The sequence below is a fragment of the Capricornis sumatraensis genome, chromosome 9 (genome assembly GCF_032405125.1).
Source record: "Capricornis sumatraensis isolate serow.1 chromosome 9, serow.2, whole genome shotgun sequence".
Taxonomy (NCBI): domain Eukaryota; kingdom Metazoa; phylum Chordata; class Mammalia; order Artiodactyla; family Bovidae; genus Capricornis; species Capricornis sumatraensis.
The window spans coordinates 4,032,085-4,053,342 of record NC_091077.1 but is presented as its reverse complement, the minus strand read 5'-3'; the positions used below and the strand labels follow the sequence as shown (position 1 = coordinate 4,053,342).

Genomic DNA, 21,258 nt, shown 5'->3' with positions numbered 1-21,258 from the left:
AGTCCCTGACGCAGAGGAAGGAGAGGGGGCTTTGGAGCAAGAAAGACCCTGTGTGCCCACTGCAGGGGGAGCGCAAATTGGCCCAGGGTCTGTCAACCCACATTTTGTAAATAATGACCGTGTAACAGCTGAGCGCATTTGTAGCCCTGCACATGCGCATCAAGAGGTGCTTGCTCGGCCGCGAGTTTTGGGCTGTAGGGATATGCGAGCTCCACGTAAAAAGCGGCGGCGTGACTGCTGCCTCAGGGCTGTGTCCCTTGGGTCAGCCACGAGAGGAGAGAGAACAGCGTGAACACTGCTACAGCGGCTGTGTCAGCCAGGAGAGACGTTGTGTGCACTTATGTTATGTTATGTTACGCCTGCTGCGTCAGCCAGGCGAGAATAAATGTGTCTGCAGTTCCAGCAGCTCCTCGAGTCTCCTTCCAGCCTCCTAGCTCGTGCTTTGCCTACCTTGGTTTCAGGGAACGGTGCGGACAGTGTGAAGAGCAAGACAATTGGCATCGTGAACGGGATCAGCAAGACACACCCACCCAAGGACCAGCCTTACCCCTGCTCACTCACCCACTCATCTGGACACTGTGGCCTGCAGAGGACTCTGCAGAGCCTCGTGTGAAAGTCGCTCGGTCGTGTCTGACCCTTTGTGACCCCATGGACTATACCGTCCATGGAACTCTCCAGGCCAGAATACTGGAGTGGGTAGCCTTTCCCTTCTCCAGGGGATCTTCCCAGCCCAGGAACAGAACCCAGGTCTCCCACATTGCAGGCAGATTCTTTACCAGCAGAGCAACAAGGGAAGCCCAAGAATACTGGAGGGGGCAGCCTATCCCTTCTCCAGTGGATCTTCCTGACCCAGGAATTGAACCGGGGTCTCTGGCATTGCAGGTGGATCGTTTACCAGCTGAGCTACCAGGCCTTAGTCCCGAGGCTGCCCCGGCACAGCACACTGGCGTCCTCGTGAACATGAGTCAGAGGTGGCCTCTGCCCGTTTCCCAGGCGCCCACGCAGCAGCCCTCCGGGGCTCGCCCCAGAGCTCTGGCCTGCAGGTCCCTCCCTCACACTGCTCCCAGGAATGGTGTCCTCTTCAGTTTGTCTGGGGGCGTGTGGGCACGACACAAGAGCTGGTAGGACTGCTTCTGCCTTCATTCTCTCAATGCATCCTCTCAACACTGTCCACTCTAGTATTAAAAATTGTTCCACACAGAGCAGGGATGTTTCCTTGCCTTCCACCTGGTCGAGGCAGGAACACATTCCGGTCCCTTTACTCGCTACAGCTCTGAGACAGCGCACCATTCCCAGCTGCAGAGCTCTGTGCGGAGCAGACCCGGGGTCTGAGCACACTGCCTGAGGCCGCGTTCACACCCATGACCACACTCAGCAGGGAAGACAGTCTCTCCTCTAGCTGCTCTGCTCCCTGCCTGTTCTAGAGTGCACCATAGCTTCACAGGTTTCGCTCTTTGCCCTGGCTGCCAGGAAGCCCAGAGCCAGTTCACCCCTCAAGATCCTCCTATCACCACCTCTTGTGAGACTGCTTCCTTTCCCTTTGCTCTTTGACTTCTGACTTTTGTCTTACAAAGACCTTCGAGGGCTGGGTCTCTAGACTACGAAGGGGCTACAGAGCCAGTTTCTGGCAATGCAGTCTTAGAGAATTATTCAAACTGGCCAACCCCAAGCTGTTTATTCTGCCTGCCGCCCCTTTCCCACTATGGAAACCCCAATAAAAGCTTTGGCCCAGACTTTCCCCTGCTCCTTCTGCCTCCTAACTGAACCTAGTGCACAGCACAGCATGCTCTTCCCTCAGGCAATGAAAGTAATTAGCTCTTTTTGAATGACAACTGACTTCTCTGTGTCATCCCCCTTAATTAAAATCCCACGAGTACGGAGGAGACATTGCTGACTTTGTTTTCAAGTATTAATACTTGGTTGAGTGCTTGGAGTGTGAGCAGACTGCGTGGCTTGCCACCCCTGCTGGCTACAGTCCTACTGAAACACGTGTGGAGAGAATCCCGGAGCTCTCCCCCGACAGCGCAACACCCCGCTTCTCGGTTCTCCCAGCCTCTCCCACCTCCTCCAGGGGACCTGCCGCAGGCTCTCTGCCAGAGATAGCCTGAGGACGCGCACGTCTCAGGAAGCTGAGACGAGAGGGAGTCAGCCTCGTTGACACTGCAGTCTGCCACGTTTATAGAAGCTGCAGAGGCTCCCTGCTAGTTCTAGAAAGGGGGCAGGTCTGCACTCGCGTTGCTGATAACATGCTGAGTGGGCCCCACAGCCGTCTCCTGTGACACCCAAAGACAACACAGTAACAAAACACAGCATTTCTACAAAAAACCAAGCCGACAAGAACCACAGTGGGCTCCCCTGAGCAAGAGCAAGCTGTCCAGTGCCCAGTGGAGGGCAGGGGCACGGCGGTGCTTCACAAGGGGTCCTCAGGGACCTAGCGCGTTAGGGCCAGCTGTGGCGCTGGCGAAACTCGTGCTCTGGGCCACGGCCTCGTCCCACACAAGCAGAATCTCTGAGGTGGGGCCCTGAGCTCCTCAGGCGGCTCCTCAGACTCAAGTCTGAGAACCCTCATCATGAACGAGGACAGCAGGGAGTAGGGGCTGGGAACCAACATTTGCTGAGGGCGTGCCCTGATCGAGGTGTGGTTTGCAGTACTTTGCATGCTTAACCTCAGCGAGTCTTCCTGAAGCCCCAGAAAGCCGAGGCCCTGAGCCATCGCTGCCCCTGCTCCTGGGGCACTCACCCTGCAGTCCCCACGCACGCAGAGGCTGAAGGCGTCCTTGTAGGAACAGCGTGTCCCATCATGCACCATGCGCTTCATGGATACCACCTCCCCAGTCTCCTTGGACTCACAGTAGAGGTGACACCGCTCCTTGGCTGGAAGGGAAGCAGGGGGGTGTTGGCTGGCTGGCTGCACTGCTCACTTTCTTGTAGTTTCCTTCCTAAGTTTGCTAAAGGGAAGCACCTCGCAAAGAGAAGCTCCTACCCAGGAGCGTCTCCTTATGATTCACCTGCCCCCCGCCCCATATGTCTGCCCTGGGCCAGGGGAGAAGGGGAAAGAGGGGTAGTGACAGCAACACGCTTCATGACCCTGTTGTTCGGGACTTAGCTTCCCCCAGCTGAGCCAGGCTGCTTGGATGCAGCCAGGTCTCAGATCGCTGGGGTCCTACCTAGAGAACCCCATATTCAGGGGAAGGGCAGCTGGCTGTTTGCCAGGTCTCTACTTGAAGACCTTTTCCAGGCCACCTCTATAACTCCAAATAAGATGCCCCTTGCTTCAGTCTTGGGTACCAGGCACCTTCCCTTCTCAGCATTTATCTCAGAAGTCACTGAGACACCTCATCATCATTTGATTTTTTTGCCAGACCACAGTCCCCCTCGGGGCGGGGGGGGTCCTCTCTGCTCTGGCACCTTCTCCTGGCATGCACGTGTGGGGCTTGCAACAGGGGCCCAGCTGGGGTAACAGATACAGCGGAGCAGGCCCCAGACCCCGCCTCCCTCTGCTGGATGCCTGGAAAGAACGGAAACTGCGTGGGATCCAGTCGAAATACAAACACTCTCACGCCTGAAGCTACCAGACTCTTCAGTCCCAGCAGCCAACAAATGCCTTTTGCTGCTTAAACCAGTTCGAGTCACTTGGAACGGAGAGTTCTCACTGAATGATGAGAGGTCAAAGGTAACCTGATTCCTTGGACAGCTCTGCCTGTCCCTGCCCTGCGGCTGGGCGGGGCTAATGGTGCAATGCCAGCCTTGTCCACCAGAGGGCAACTGCAGGCGCCTGGGGCCAGCTGGAGCTTCCCTCTCTGCGGCATCCTTGGCCAGGCTCAGTTCCCTGGATTTTCTGGGACTGCAGTCCTGCCATGAGCCCCCAGCCCAGCGTGGGCTCTGCCGGCACGCCCATGCAGAATCAGTGGCCCAGGGAGCCCTGGCCCCTCCACCGAGTGCCCGTTCACCTCGGGGCTCACCGTCCCGGTGCTCGTGGGGCAGCCCGTGGCCCCGGGAGCCCTGGCCCCTCCACCGAGTGCCCGCTCCCCCTGGGGCTCACCGTCCCGGTGCTCGTGGGGCAGCCCGTGGCCCCGGGAGCCCTGGCCCCTCCACCGAGTGCCCGCTCCCCCTGGGGCTCACCGTCCCGGTGCCCGTGGGGCAGCCCGTGGCCCCGGGAGCCCTGGCCCCTCCACCGAGTGCCCGCTCCCCCTGGGGCTCACCGTCCCGGTGCTCGTGGGGCAGCCAGTGGTGCTGAGCGTCACCATGCTCGAAGTACAGGTCCCACTGCCGGCACTGCTCCTCGCGGAAGTCGGCCAGCGCATCAGGGCAGTCCTGCGCGTTGCAGAGCTGGAAATCGTAGGCAAGGCCCGAGCAGGTGCGGCCCCCATTGGCTGGGCTGGAGGAGAAAGCAGAGAGGCCTTCCAACAGGGTGCCACCAGGAAGAGGCCAGCACTTAAGAGTGCTGCCTGTGGGATTTGCAGGGATCCCTGAGCCTTGGGGGTGAGGGGGCAGCTCTGCTGAATGAAGGAACCCAGCCCTGCCCTGTCCCAGAGCCTTGGTGCATCAGTACAGGAGAGGCTGGTAATCCTCCTGGGGGCCCCAAGGGAAGGGAGCATCTACGCAGCCCCTGTGCACCCCCGGCCCCACCCCGGCTCCTGTAGCTATGGCTGTGGACCAACAGGGATCTGTAACAGGGTGTGTAGGGTCTGCCACGCCCCCGGCCATAAGCCCCAGGGTGGAGGAGCTGGGTGAGCCTTCCCTACATCCTCCCCACCTGGGCCTCACACACAGTGAGAACTCAGAGTAATTCTGAAGCAGTGGGATCCTGCTAGAGGCGTTCTCAACAAGTGTCAGGTACACCTCCAGGTTCCCGCCGCCTCAAGAAAACTTGGGCTGTGCCTCTGTATTTCCTTACTTTGCTGAGAATCTCACCAGTCCACAAAGCACTAACCCCACGCGAAGGGTGCTGGCTGGTGGCCAGCAAGTGCCCCTGGAAGTCAGGGTGCTGGAGCATGGCAGGCCAGCAGCTTGGGAGGAGCAGGGGGGCTTCAGTGTTGCCACCTGCCAGGTGTGACAGAGGCAAGCAGAACCTGAGGCCCCACCTGAGCCTTGGGCAAAAGTCATGCTCTGCTGCGATGGGGGTGTACAGCATGCAGCATTGCAGAGTGGACGATGGAAGGGGCTGGCTTCCAGGAGGCTCCTTGCACAGTGCCATGTTCTTGGGGGAAGTCAGCGGAAACAACGATCGCAGAAATTTGTGGAGTAAGAACCAAGAGGCTCGGTGTTTGAATGGGACCATGAAAGAAAGTGTGACTTTGAGATTGACATCATGGCCCCTGATGGGACGACAGACAGATGACAACAACAGCTCGGGCTTTACCAGGAAGGGGTGCAGGCCTGGGTGTGTAGGTATGGGAAGCCCAGGGCATCGGGCAGTGAGAAACAGCAGGAAGGGGCCCGCCTAGGCAGGAGACAAGACATATTCAAACAGAAACCGGGGATAATCCCAAAAGAGAGCGTGAGTGGGAGAATACAGGGGAGGCCCGGGAGGAAGAGAAACTGGAGAGCTTGAGCTCCTGCTGCCAGCTGCAGTTCTGCAGAGAACGCAGAGGGACCTCAATCCAGGGAGCAGGGGCCCAGCGGGGAGCCTCCGAAGCCTTCATACTGGGCCCAGCGTCCCAGGAAGAACCCGAGCACAGAGAGCAGCAACTAAAGATGGGGCAGGGGGAGGCCCAGCCGTTATCTCCAGGAGGACACACGGAAGGGGAGGCCCACGGGGTGCCCTGGTGTGCGGGGGCCTCCGGTGCTGACGCAGGCCAGGCTGGCACGAGCAAACCACGGTCAGAGCTCCGTGCGCACATCTGTGCTGTCTGATGGTCACTGATGTGGAGGGAACGGGGGCGCTGGCCTGGGCTGGGCAGGCCCGACAGTGTTTGTGAACAGACGGGCTGGCAGGTAGTTCTGGCGGTTTTGTTCATGTTACAACTGCCCTTCAACCCTTGCTGCCTAAGAAAGCTGGACCAGCCAGAGGGGAAAAATATCCCTAAAGTGCACATGTGGGGAGGGACAGAAGATAGAGTCCCTGCAACCTACATGATCTCCCCTAGGGCCAGACCTGGGCTGAGTCCCCTGAGCCCCAAGAGCCCGGCATCAGGCAGGCACCAGGAGGAGTCAGGGCCTGGGGAGGGGCGAGGGGGAGGTCAGGCCAGATCTGCTCCTCTGACGGTGCATCCCGGACCGGAACCTGAAAGTCCTTGCCCAGCACCCCGTAGCCTCTGAGTTTCTAACTTCCTGTCTTGTCAGTTTAAGTATGTGAGGCTCGTGTACTAGCCCCAGGTAGCTCCTCTCCTCCTTGAGAGTTGCCAGCGGAGCTCTGAAGATAGCACAGGGGCTGGGACCTGCTTGGGAGGCAGGACAGGGCGCGTGGGTGGAGGTGGGAGCCTGGTGGGCCTTCGGACGCCTCTCCGGGCTTTCTCCTTTTGGGCAGCTGGGTATGGGTGGCATGCCACTTGACTCTGCCTCTCACCTGATTGCAATCATTTGCTCTCCTGCTCAGGATCTCAGCCTCCCAGAGCCCAAGAGAGCCTTTCTCTTTATCCTCATCTCTGTTCCACCTTGTGTCTTGATGCCCTCAACCAGGAAGAGCAGAGCAGGTTGGGGTCTACAGTAGGATGCAGGCCAGGAGGAAGGAGACCAGGTTTCCGAGTCTCCAGGGCTGGCTCTGCCCCCAGCAGACTGTGAGCCCTCCCCTTCCTAAGTCTCGGTCCCTCCCAGGGAGGATGAGAAGGGGCCAGATTTGCCTGCTCTCACACCCTCGCCTGAACTGACATCTGCGGAGCCTTGCGGGATAGGGTAGGCTAGCAAGGGCCCTTGGGGACCACCGCTGCCACCCAGGAAGACTGGGAGACATCAGGGCAAACTCACTGTGGGTTGTCGCACTGACGGGTCCTGAACTTCACACCTGTGCCGCAGGTACGCGAGCAGGAGCCGAAGGGACTCCAGGCACCCCAGTTGCCATCTCGTTTGAGAATGTCAGGTGTCAGCCAGATGCAGTGTCCTTTAAAGCAGTGCTGAAAGACAGAAGGTCACATGCCCCCCACTCTTCAGCCTAGTGTCCACGGTGATTGCCCGGCCCTGGAGGTGCAAGAAAGAAGGCCCTACTGACCCCTGGAAGTTGAGAACCTCTTTGGGAGGTGTGGGAAGGTGTTGGCTTGCCCAGATTCCCACCACCACCACCCTGGCCTCCTGCCACCCTCAGTGCCTCGTTCAGCCTGCTCTGTCCCCTCGCCAGAGCCCACCCCATGCCGTGTCTGCAGGGTGAAGCCCCCAGGCCATGTGCCCACACACGGCCATTTATAAAGATGCAAGCGCCACACCAAGCCAGTGACTCTAGAGACATACAAGGTCTACTGTTTAAGTTAAAAAAGCAATTTAAATGAAGTACGGAAATGAAGGACAGGAGCTATGCTGACATGGTAAAAATTCGTGAATATAGGGAGTAGAACACGGGAGCCCAGGAAAGTCAGCCTGAACCTGATCACACTGCTGCCCTTCTTACCCCAAGGAGAAAGCTTATATAATTTAGGACCGACTTGAGGAAGATTGAAAAATTAAAAATACTAAACCAGGTATACAATGGAATGTTGATTTACAATTAGAAAGGATACAGTATAAAAAAGTTCAAAATTTAAAAACTGACAACTACCACAAACAGCCAAAAACAGAAAACGATGATTTTTTTTAGAATTGGTTGATTTACACAATGTTTGCTGTGATTCTAACTGCATCGTCCCCTCTTCATATGACAACAATTTTGTCAGCGTGTATTTCACAGGGAGAGTAGAAAGACGATTCCTCAGCAAGCTTTTTCTGTAAGGGCCAGATGGTAACTGTTTTAATCTTTGCAGGGGACAAGGTCTCTACTGCAACTCCTCAACTCTGCCATTAGAGCATGAAAGTGGCTACAGACAACACATAAATGGATGGATATGGCTGCATTCCAATAAAACATCATTTACAAAAGCAGGCAGCAAATGGAAACTTCTAGAATGGAGCTGAAAGAGGCTTGGTGACCTCGCTCCTCAGTAAAACAACCATTTAACTGGTGAAAATTATTTTCTAAACAAACCATTTAAATGATCTGGACAATAAGGACTGAGTTATATCATAGGAAACAACATTAAATATCTTGTAATAACTTATAATGGAAAAAATATGAAAAAGTATTACTGAATCACTTTGTTGTATGCCTGAAACTAACACAACAATGTAAACCAACTATACTTCAATAAAGAAGGAGAAGAGGGCATCAGAGGATGAGACAGCTGGATGGCATCACTGACGCAACAGACATGCACTTGGCAAACTTCGGGAGATGGTGAGGAACAGAGAGGCCTGGCGTGCTGTAGTCCACGGGGTCACAAAGAGTTAGACACGCCCACCAACTGAACAACATGCCCACCATACTTCAATATTATTGAAATACTTCAATAATAAAATGAGGTATCTGGAAACTGTCCTAAGCTCAATACAACGAATGGAGAAAATATACTAACTCTTGCAAGAATTGTGAAAGTCTATACATTTGATCCACAACCCTCTCCCATTCCTTCCCCATCTTAGTGTGATGGAGGCTTTACCACTTAAAAGACAGAGATTCCTTGTGTCCTCAGCTTCCAGTCTAGGAGTAGAGTTTCACCCTGGGAAAGGCAGGCCATTGGCATCTCCCATACCATGCAACTCTGTGTTGCAGAAAATCTGTTTCAGGCAGGGAACTCCCTTTACACATCCAGTCCTCACTCCTAGAGTGAAGCCTCTACCCCAAGTATGGAAAACCAAGAATGCTGTACCCTAGTAACCCCTTCCCTGGTTTGCTTGTAGGGAAGACGTTCTATGCTGAAAGGGAAAAGCCAAGAAGAGTAGGGCCCTATCCCTATTCACTGACCTGTTTGTACACCAAGAGTGTCACTCCGGAAGTGGAAAACCCTGCTCCTAGTTCCAGGGCGGTGCTGCAGGGGTCTTCCCAGAAGGGGAGGTAGGACTGAGAGCACCCTAAGAGGACTAACTTTATTTGGAATGGAGCATGAGGAAGCTCACGCCTAAGGGCATTGTCAAAAACAATAGAAATGTTGGTAGTGAGCAATTAAGAGGAGACCAGTAGCTCCACGATACCAGTAAGCAACAAGTAAAATAGTAAGCCAACTAGAAGTGTAACAGAGAGAACCAGGGAAGAGACAGCTAGAGCACTTCCGGGATCTGTGCTGCGCTCTGCTTAGTCACTCAGTCATGTCTGACTCTTTGCAACCCCATTGGCTGTAGCCCACCAGGCTCTTCTGTCCATGGGGATTCTCCAGGCCAGACTACTGGAGTGGGTTGTCGTGCCCTCCTCCAGGGGATCTTCCCAACCCAGTGACTGAACCCAGGTGTCCCACATTACAGGCGGAATCTTTACCATCTGAGCCACCAGAGAAGCCTGAGCAAGCTTCAAATACTGGTAACACCCTGCCCCTGTGAAGGGTCCAGAGTTTAACTGGGTCAGGCTGTGGACAACTTGTACCCCAGAGCATTATCAAAAACAATACAGCAATCAGCTAGCAGCTAGTGAAAGCTAATTGAGTGTGATACCAATAGCAGCAGAATAGCTAGGACTTAGCAGTAAAACCAGAGAAAGAGACAAAGAGAACCTGGCTAATCCGACTGTTCTGGTGGGGGAGGTGGAGCTGTGTGGCCCCAGTGACTATGCCTATGCCCAAGGCTATGATCAAGGGGCAATATCAGCAGCTGCATGCTGCAGGGCACATAAAATTTATTAGAACAGTGCAGCCAGGTCATTAGACAAATAAACAGGTAAACAAGCACACAACAGCACAACGAGGTCTGGGAGGATCAATAACCAATATCCAGAGTTTCTTCAGTGTAGTATCTAAAATGTCCAGTTTTAAGAAAAATTACTGAGACATGAAAAGAAATGTAATCCATGCACAGGAAAGTAAGCAGGCAACAGATATTACCTTTGAAGAGGCCCAGATGCTAGGCTTAGTAGACAAAAATTTCTAACCAGCTATTAAAGATACCTTGAAATAACAGAAGGAAACCACGTCTAAAGAACTAAAGGGGAGTATAAGAACAGTGTCAAATAGCATCAAGAAAGTAATAGAAACTAAAAATGAAAAAGAAAAAAAAACTGAATTCCATAGCCTAAAACTACAAAAACAAATGAAAAATCCACTAGAGGTCTCAGTAATAGATGTGAGCTGGAAGAAGACTCCATGAACTTGAATACAGGTCAATGGAAATTATACAATCTGAAGAGCAGACAGGGGAGAAATAAAGAAAACGGAACAGAGCCTCTGAGAAATATGGAAGACCTGAGAAATATATTCACTGAAATGTGCATAGTAAAAGTGCCCAAAGGAGAGCACGCAGAGGAAGGAGTAGAAAATATTCAAAGAAATAATGGTTGAAAACGTCCAAAATTTGATTACAAACATTAATGTAAACATCCAAGAAATTTAAGCAAGTCAGATAAATGCAAAGAGATTCATTCCCACATTATAGTCAAAGTTGTTGAAAGACAAAGCAAACATGTCAAAAGAAGGAAAAGAAAAATGACGCATTGGAAGCCCAATAAGATTAACAGCTGACTTCTAATCAGAAATAATGGAGGTCAGAGGTAATGGTGTCTACCAAGAATCATATCTAACAAAATGATCTCCCAACAATGAAAGTGAAATAAAAATATTCTTAGACAAACAAAATCTGGGATAATTCACTGCTAGCCGACCTGCCATAGAGCAAACACTAAATTAGGAGTTTCAGATTAACATGCACACACTATTATATATAAAGTAGATAACCAACAAGGACCTATTGTATAGGAATTCTGCTTAGTATTCTGTAATAACCTATATGGGAAAAGAAACTGAGAAAGAATGAACATATGTATATGTATAACTGAATCGCCATGCTATACACCTGAAACTAATACAACACTGTGAATCAACTATACTTCAATACAGTTATAAAAAAGAAATACTAAAAGGGATTATTCAGGCTGAAAACAAGTGACAAGAGAATAATTGAAATCCACATTAAAAAAACAGAAAGTTCTGAAAGTGGACAAATTTCTAGAAAGACACAGACTACCAAAGTTGATTTAATAAGACCTAAAAATTTCAATAGACCTGTAACAAGTAAAGAGATTGAATTAGTGAATGAAAATTTCTCACAAAAATTAGCTGAAGGCCCAATTACTTCACTGATGAATTTTATTCAAACATTTAAAGAAAAATTAATACCAATTCTTCATAAACTCTTCCAAAAAATGGAAGAGAAGATTTTTCCCGGTTCATTCTATGAGGCTAATATTACCCTGATACCAAAATCAGACAAAGATATTATAAGAAAAAGACTAGAGATTAACAATAGCTCTTATAAAAATAGACTTTAAATTCCTCAATAAAATTTTAGCAAACCAAATCCAACAGCATAGTAAAAGGTTACATATCATTACCAAGTGAAATTTATCTGAGGAATGCAAGGTTTAGCATCTGAAAAGAATAAAGGAAAAACAATATGGTCACCTCAAGACTCAAAAACTAAAACTGGCAAAATCCAACATCCTTTCCTGAAAAAAAAGCACTCAAAAGACAAGACTAGAAGTTCCTCAAATTGACAAAGGACATCAATGAAATACCCCATCATGCTTAATGGTGAAGGAATGAATGGTTTCCCCCTAATCAGAAGAAAGAAAAGGGTGTCTGCCCACACCACTTCTAGTCAACACTGTACTGAAAGTTCTAGTTAGAACAGTTAGGCAAGAAAAAGAAGGAAAGGGCATCCAGTCTGGAAAGGAAGAAGTAAAACTATATCTATTTGCAGATGAAATGATCTTCTATGTAGAAAATCCAATGAAAGTGAAAGTCACTCAGTCGTGTCCGACTCTTTGTGACCCATGGATTATACAGTCCATGGAATTCTCCAGGCCAGAATACTAGAGCGGGTAGCCTTTCCCTTCTCTAGAGGATCTTCCCAACCCAGGGAACGAACCCAGGTCTCCCACACTGCAGGCGGATTCTTTACCAGCTGAGCCACGAGGGAAGCCCATGGATACTGGAGTGGATAGCCTATCCCTTCTCCAGCAGATCTTCCCGACCCAGGAAGCGAACCAGGGTCTCCTGCATTGCAGGCAGATTCTTTACCAACTGAGCTGCTGCTGCTGCTAAGTCGCTTCAGTCGTGTCCGACTCTGTGCAACCCCATAGACGGCAGCCCACCAGGCTCCCCCGTCCCTGGGATTCTCCAGGCAAGAACACTGGAGTGGGTTGCCATTTCCTTCTCCAATGCATGAAAGTGAAAAGTGAAAGGGAAGTCGCTCAGTCGTATCCGACTCTTAGCAACCCCATGGACTGCAGCCCACCAGGCTCCTCCATCCATGGGATTTTCCAGGCAAGAGTACTAGAGTAGGGTGCCATTGCCTTCTCCAACCAACTGAGCTATGAGGGAAGAAAATCCTATGGAAACCACTAAAAACTATTGAAAACCACTAAAAACTAATTTTTAAAAGTTCAGTGAGATTGCAGGATTTGAGATCGATATACAAAAATCTATTGTATTTCTATAGACAAGCAATGAACGAACTGAAATGAAATTAAGAAAACGATTGTATCCGAGACATTGAGAACAGACTGGTGGTTGTCTAAGGGGAGGAAGGTGGGAGAGGGTTGGATTGGGAGTTTGGAATTAGCAGATGCAAACTGGTGTATACGGAATGGATAAACAACACAGCCCTCCTATACAGCGCAGGGAACTATATTCAATATCCTGTGGTAAACCATAATGGACAAGGATACAAAATATTCATATAATCACAGTATTTGTATTTTAAAATTTATAAATGTTTATGTAAATATGAAAATTTACATAAATAAATAACTGAGTCACTTTGGTGCACAGTGAGTAACATAACACTGTAATTCAGCTATGCGTCAATAAAAAGTAAAAAAAGAAATTAGGAGCAGTTTGAGTTAAAAAAAAGGAAACAATTCTACTTACAATAACATCAGAAAATGAAAAAAAAATTTTAGGGATAAATTGAAGGGAAAAAATGTGACATTAGTACACTGAAAACTACAAAAACTTGTTGAAAGATCAATGATCAAAGATCTAAGTAAATGGGAAGACATCCCATTTTCATGGACCAGAGTTTAATATGGCAGCACAGTCATACTCAGAGACATTGCTGGTGCAGTTTCAGACTACCACAATTAAGCAAATATCAAAATAAGGAGGGCCATATGAATTTTTTTTTTGGTTTCCCAGCACATGTAAAAGTTATGTTTACACGATACTGTAAGCTATTAAGTGTGCCATGATGTCTTTAAAAAACAATGTACATATCATACTTTAGAATATTTTATTGCTAAAAAATGCTAACCATTAACTGATAATGCAGGGTGTTAGGGAAATTAAATGAATAGTCTGTTTAGGCTTCAGAGACAAAGCAGAGCACGCCTCTGACCTTGCTTCTAACCTGCCTGGACACAGCTCTGACTGGGAGTGACTGGGAGTGACTGCCTGCTGTGAGTGCAGTTTAGGTAAGATGGGGGAGCAATCTTGAGATTGTTGAGCCCCTGAAGGGGGCCTGGCCAACCAAGTCCCAGGCTTAACAACATTCCAAGTTTTACAAGACAAAACAAACAGCATTAACATGAAACCAGGTTTGCAATTTGGTCATAGATGGATGAAGATATCAGTTTGCTTCCATCCTGGGATTATAAATGGGAACCCCTGACTGCAACCTTCGAAGTCTCACCCACAGAGCTGCCTTGCTGACCTTTCCCAAAGGGGACTCCAGATGCTCTGTGACACGGGACTTCCCAGCACTGATTAAGTCTGGATGTTTGCCAAAACCCAATTCATGATGTATCCTCTTTCTATTTCTATCCTATTTCTATTTCTCTTTTCTTTTAATCTTAGTATATTGAAAGTAAGCTAGATAATTCTCTAAGAAATATTTGTATCATTTATTTGTATTATCATGTGGCTTATTTTGTTAACAAATCCTTTGAACCTGAGACGAGGAAAGTGAAAACTTTCAGCAAAACACAAGGTGCCCACAAACCTTCAATTTGTTTAAAAAAAAAAAAAGTAGTGTCTGCGAAGTGCAATGAAGCAAAGTGTAATAAATCGAGGAATGCCTGTATTCCCCATATTGATCTGTGCCTCAATGCGACACTTATGCTAGAATTTTGCAGAAACCGAGAAACTCCTAAAAATTCAAATCAAAGGATCAGGAATAGCCAAACCAATCTTGAAAAAGAAGAGGGTGGAAGGACTCAGACTTACCTGTTTCAAAGTTTACCACAAAACTAAAATAAACAAGACAGCGTGGCTCTGGCATAAAGAAACAAAATTATTAATGGAACAGAACACAGAGTCCAGAAAGGAGCCTTTACATATTGAAGAAGGAAACAGACAGAGCTGGACTCCATCTTAGGCCAGGTTGCAAACAGTAGGTTACATGCACAGTCACCCTCCCAATGGACTCTGAACTTTGTGCCCGGCGTCTATAGAGATGGCACACCAATGGGAAACCAGACGCCCGGGGAAAAGAGCCTCAGGACCTGTACTTGGACTCTCCGTTGCCTGAAAGAATATGCCAATTATCTCTGTAAGGGAACAAAGTGGTAAATTCCGTTATGTTTATCGGGATATGACCACAGTCCTGTTGATAAATGTCCACTGTTTGTCTAGTCTTGAGACACATGAATCATGGGCTAACTTTGATCGTATCTCTCTTGTACCTGGTCCAGACTAGTTTCAAGGAATTTGGGGAGGTGGGTTTGAGCAAGTATACTTAGGGTATATAAGGTTTTCACAAAAACTGGTCGGGGTCCTTGGCTAAGAGGAGACTCTGCCTTGGGCCCGCCGGTGTAATAAACTGCTCTCTGCTATCTGCGTTGTCCTTCTGAGTGAGTTTGTTTCCCGGAACGCGTGGCTGCAACAATATGATCAACTGATTTTCAGCAAAGGCACCAAATGATTCACTGGGAAAAAATAGCCCCTTCGACAAATGGCGCTGAGACAAACGGGTATTCCCATGCAAAAGAACAACGATGGACTCTTTGCTCACACCTTACACACATACTACCTGACAGTGGGTCACAGACCCAAATGAAAGAACAGAGACACACCTTCTTCATCTAACGGCAATGGTTTCTTAGCCACAACACCAAAACACAAGTGACAAGAGAAAACATATCTACATCCAGTTCAGTCATTCAGTCGCTCAGTCGTGTCTGACTCTTTGCGACCCCATGAATCGCGCCACGCCAGGCCTCCCTGTCCATCACCAGCTCCCGGAGTTCACTCAGACTCACGTCCATTGAGTCAGTGATGCCATCCAGCCATCTCATCCTCTGTCGTCCCCTTCTCCTCCTGCCCCCAATCCCTCCCAGCATCAAGGTCTTTTCCAATGAGTCAGCTCTTCACATGAGGTGGCCAAAGTACTGGAGTTTCAGTTTCAGCATCATTCCTTCCAAAGAAATCCCAGGGCTGATCTCCTTCAGAATGGACTGGTTGGATCTCCTTGCAGTCCAAGGGACTCTCAAGAGTCTTCTCCAACACCACAGTTCAAAAGCATCAATTCTTCAGCGCTCAGCCTTCTTCACAGTCTAACTCTCATATCCATACATGACCACAGGAAAAACCATAGCCTTGACTAGACAGACCTTTGTTGGCAAAGTAATGTCTCTGCTTTTCAGTACGCTATCTAGGTGGTCATAACTTTCCTTCCAAGGAGTAAGCATCTTTTAATTTCATGGCTGCAGTCACCACCTGCAGTGATTTTGGAGCCCCAAAAAATAAACTCTGACACTGTTTCCACTGTTTCCCCATCTATTTCCCATGAAGTGATGGGACCGGATGCCATGATCTTCGTTTTTTGAATGTTGAGCTTTAAGCCAATGTTTCACTCTCCACTTTCATCAAGAGGCTTTTTAGTTCCTCTTCACTTTCTGCCATAAGGGTGGTGTCATCTGCATATCTGAGGTGATTGATATTTCTCCCGGCAATCTTGATTCCAGCTTGTGCTTCTTCAAGCCAAGCATTTCTCATGATATACTCTGTATATAAGTTAAACAAGCAGGGTGATAATTTACAGCCTTGATGTACTTCTTTTCCTATTTGGAACCAGTCTGTTGTTCCATGTCCAGGTCTAACTGTTGCTTCCTGACCTGCATACAGGTTTCTCAAGAGGCAGGTCAGGTGGTCTGGTATTCCCATCTCTTTCAGAATTTTCCACAGTTTCTTGTGATCCACACAGTCAAAGCCTTTGGCATAGTCAATAAAGCAGAAATAGATGTTTTTCTGGAACTCTCTTGCTTTTTCCATGATCCAGCGGATGTTGGCAATTTGATCTCTGGTTCCTCTGCCTTTTCTAAAACCAGCTTGAACATCTGGAAGTTCATGGTTTACATATTGCTGAAGCCTGTTTTGGAGAATTTTGAGCATTACTTTACTAGCGTGTGAGATGAGTGCGGTAGTTTGAGCATTCTTTGGTATTGCTTTTCTTTGGGATTGGAATGAAAACTAACCTTTCCCAGTCTTGTAGCCACTGTTGAGTTTTCCAAATTTGCTGGCATATTGAGTGCAGCACTTTCACAGCATCATCTTTCAGGATTTGAAATAGCTCAACTGGAATTCCATCACCCCCACTAGCCTTGCTTGTAGTGATGCTTTCTAAGGCCCACTTGACTACACATTCCAGGATGTCTGGCTCTAAGTGAGTGATCACACCATCGTGATTATTTGGGTCATGAAGATCTTTCTTGTATAGTTCTTCTGTGTATTCGACCAACCTTTTCTTAATATCTTCTGCTTCTGTTAGGTCCATACCATTTCTGTCCTTTATTGAGCCCATCTTTGCATGAAATGTTCCCTTGGTATCTAATTTTCTTGAAGAGATCTCTAGTCTTTCCCATTCTGTTGTTTTCCTCTAATTCTTTGCATTGATCCCTGAGGAAGGCTTTCTATCTCTTCTTGCTATTCTTTGGAACTCTGCATTCAGATGCTTATATCTTTCCTTTTCTCCTTTGATTTTTGCCTCTCTTTTTTTCACAGCTATTTGTAAGGCCTTCCCAGACAGCCATTTTGCTGTTTTGCATTTCTTTTCCATTTCTTTTCTGGATCCCTGTCTTCTATACAATGTCACGAACCTCCATCCATAGTTCATCAGGCACTCTATCTATCAGATCTAGTCCCTTAAATCTATTTCTCACTTCCACTGTATAATCATAAGGGATTTGATTTAGGTCATACCTGAATGGTCTAGTGGTTTTCCCTACTTTCTTCAATTTAAGTCTCAATTTGGCAATAAGGAGTTCTTGATCTGAGCCACAATCAGCTCCTGGTCTTGTTTTTGTTGACTGTATAGAGCTTCTCCATCTTTGGCTGCAAAGAATATAATCAATCTGATTTCGGTGTTGACCATCTGGTGATGTCCATGTGTAGAGCCTTCTCTTGTGTTGTTGGAAGAGGGTGTTTGCTATGACCGGTGCATTTTCTTGGCAAAGCTCTATTAGTCTTTGCCCTGCTTCATTCCGTATTCCTAGGCCAAATTTGCCTGTTACTCCAGGTGTTTCTTGACTTCCTACTTTTGCATTCCAGTCCCCTCTAATGAAAAGGACATCTTTTTGGGGTGTTAGTTCTAAAAGGTCTTGGAGGTCTTCATAGAACCGTTCAACTTCAGCTTCTTCAGCGTTACTGGTTGGGGCATAGACTTGGATTACTGTGATATTGAATGGTTTGCCTTGTAAATGAACAGAGATCATTCTGTCATTTTTGAGATTGCATCCAAGTACTGCATTTCGGACTCTTTTGTTGACCATGATGGCTACTCCATTTCTTCTGAGGGATTCCTGCCCGCAGTAGTAGATATAATGGTCATCTGAGTTAAATTCACCCATTCCAGTCCATTTTAGTTCTCTGATTCCTAGAATGTCAACATTCACTCTTGCCATCTCTTGTTTGACCACTTCCAATTTGCCTTGATTCATGGACCTGACATTCCAGGTTCCTATGCAATATTGCTCTTTACAGCATCAGACCTTGCTTCTATCACCAGTCACATCCACAGCTGGGTATTGTTTTTGCTTTGGCTCCATCCCTTCAATCTTTCTGGAGTTATTTCTCCACTGATCTCCAGTAGCATATTGGGCACCTACCGACCTGGGGAGTTCCTCTTTCAGTATCCTATCATTTTGCCTTTTCATATTGTTCATGGGGTTCTCCAGGCAAGAATACTGAAGTGGTTTGCCCTTCCCTTCTCCAGTGGACCACATTCTGTCAGACCTCTCCGCCATGACCCGCTCGTCTTGGATGGCCTCACAGGCATGGCTTGGTTTCACTGAGTTAGACAAGGCTGTGGTCCTTGTGTGATTAGATTGACTAGTTTTCTGTGAGTATGGTTTCAGTGTGTTTGCCTTCTGATGTCCTCTTGCAACACCTACCATCTTACTTGGGTTTCTCTTACCTTGCACGTGGGGTATCTCTTCACGGCTGCTCCAGCAAAGTGCAGCCGCTGCCCCTTACCTTGGATGAGGGGTATCTCCTCACCGCTGCCCCTCCTGACCTTGAACGTGGAGTAGCTCCCTTCAGCCCTCCTGCACCCGCGCAGCCACCACTCCTTGGGCATGGGGTAGCTCCTCTCGGCCCTTCCTGCACCGTCACAGCCTGGCACTCTCAGCCACTGCCCCTGACCTCAGACATAGGGTACGTCTTCTTGGCCACCGCCCCTCGGGCATGGGGTCCTTCCGGCTTCTGCCCCTGACCTCGTACATGGGGTAGCTCCTCTTGCATCGCAGCCGCCTGCGCTAAGTGCAACGGTCGCAGCCGCCCACGCTAATGTATATCTACATTAGACTTCACCAAAATTAAAAACTTTTAGGCATCAAATGATACTAACATGAAAGTGAAAAGACAATAATAGGAGAAAATATTTGCAAGCCATTTACCTGAGCAGTCTGATAAGGGATTTGTATCCAGCATATAGAATGAATAAAGAATGATTATAACTTGATAATAAAAAGATAACTCAATTAAAAATAAGCAAAGGTGATAATGAATAGACATTTGTCCAAAAAACATACATACAAGCTGTCATTATACTCATGAAAAGGTGCTCAAAACCACAATGAGATAATACTTCACATCCACTGGGATGGTTATAATATAAACACAGGTAATAACTTTTGGTGAGGATGTAGAGAAATTGTTAGTAGGAATGTAAAAAGGTGTAGCTGCTTTGGGAACTAGTTTGGCAGTTTCTCAAAATGTTAAACATAGAGTTACCGCAAGAACCAACAATTCTACTCCTAGACACATATTCAAGAAAAATGATGCATCCATAGAATAACTTGTACACAAATGTTTTCAGCGGCATTTCTTATAACAGCTAAAAACTGTTAACAGCTCAATGTCCATCAACTAATACACTGATAGATAAAAAAACAGTGTATATATACAGCAGATTATAATCGAGCAATAAAAAAGAATAAAGTAGTGACAAATGGTATAACATGGATGAAGCTTGAGAACATTATGCTCATTGAATGAAGCCAGCCATTTATATGAAATATTCAGAAGAGGCAACTTTAAGGAGACACAAAGCAGTGATTGCCTAGGATTGAGGAGGAGGGGGTGAATCATGTTGTAATGGTTGTACAACTCCAGGAATACAGCGAAAACCATTGAATTGTACATTTCAGATGAGGTAATTGAAATGTGAGTCACATCTTTATAAAACTGTTACGGGAAAATAAAACCGGAGGCAGGTAGAATTGGTGTGTGTGCTGTAGCTTGCCAACACTTCCTCTAGCATGTTGAGAGAACTATTTTTTAATTTTCAGCAATTTAGAGTGTTATTGGTGATGCTATACGAATATTTAGATGACCAAATTAGGAGAAACTGCTATCTGGTGTGCTTCTGGATGTGGATTTCAGGGTGTTTGACGTTTTCCTGGTCGGAGACTGATTTAAAATGCTTTTTAGATTGCAACTCAGTAACTGTTGCTGTCAACATTTTTACTGTAGAGGCAATATTCTGAGCTTTACATTGTCTTTGATGTTGTCAACATTTCATGTCAAAATCAGAAAGAAGTTTAAATGCTTTTCCAATGTGTTCATCAGATTCACTCTTCTTTGTTTATTGCATTGTCAAACACTTCAAGAGCCTGTCTGTTACTTACTTCTCTTGAATATTTATCTTTTCCTCCTAATGAATGACTGCTTCAGTCTGATCTGAAACTTTTTAGTTATAATTAAACTTTTGAAGTCAGATTTATTTCTACTGATTTCTTCACTCATTTTAAATCTTTATTTATTTTCCATGGATTTTTACCTGAGTTTTATTTAATAAATAACTTAAAAATGATAAAAGAAGGTATATTAATACATATCGAACTACTGCACAGTTGCACTCATCTCAAAATTCTCCAAGCTAGGCTTCAACAAGTACGTGAACCATGAACTTCCAGAAGTTCAAGCTGGATTTAGAAAAGGCAGAAAAACCAGAGGTCAAATTGCCATCATCCGTTAGATCATAGAAAAAGCAAGAGAATTCCAGAAAAATATCTACTTCTTCTTCGTTGACTATGCTAAAGTCTTTGACTGTGAGATCACAACAAACTGAAAAATTCTTAAAGAGATAGGAATACCAGATCACCTTACCTGCCTCCTGAGAAATCTGTATGCAGGTCAAGAAGCAACAGTTAGAACCAGACATGGAACAACAGACTGGTTCTAAATTGGGAAAGGAGTATGTCAAGGCTGTATATTGTCACCCTGCTTATTTAACTTATATGCAGAACACATCATGTGAAATGCCGGGCTGGATGAAGCACAAGCTGGAATCAAGAGTGCTGGGAGAAATATCAATGACCTGAGATATGCAGATGACACCACCCTTATGGCAGAAAGCAAAGAACTAAAGAGCCTCTTGATGAAAGTGAAAGAAGAGAGTGAAAAAGTTGGCTTAAAACTCAACATTCAAAAAACGGAGATCATGGCATCCGGCCCCATCACTTCATGGCAAATAGATGGAGAAACAGTGGAAACAGCGACAGATTTTAGTTTCTTGGGCTCCCAAATCACTGCAGGTGTTGACTGCAGCCATGAAATGAAAAGATGCTTGCTCCTTGGAAGAAAAGCTATGATAAACCTAGCATATTAAAAAGCAGAGCATTACCCACAAAGGTCCAACTAGTCAAGAGTTATGGTT

At 47.1% G+C, this 21,258-nt stretch overlaps 1 protein-coding gene across 1 annotated transcript in view; it reads right to left on the bottom strand.

Annotated features, from left to right (window-relative positions):
- Positions 1-21,258, bottom strand: part of ADAMTS2 (ADAM metallopeptidase with thrombospondin type 1 motif 2) — a 260,157-nt gene that overhangs the window by 26,811 nt on the left and 212,088 nt on the right. Inside the window, exons 11-13 of the mRNA XM_068979734.1 lie at positions 6,907-7,052; positions 4,203-4,378; positions 2,741-2,874 (exon numbers count right to left, since the gene is read on the bottom strand). Of these exons, the coding sequence (XP_068835835.1) occupies positions 2,741-2,874; positions 4,203-4,378; positions 6,907-7,052 (456 nt within the window). The remainder of the gene's footprint in view (positions 1-2,740; positions 2,875-4,202; positions 4,379-6,906; positions 7,053-21,258) is intronic.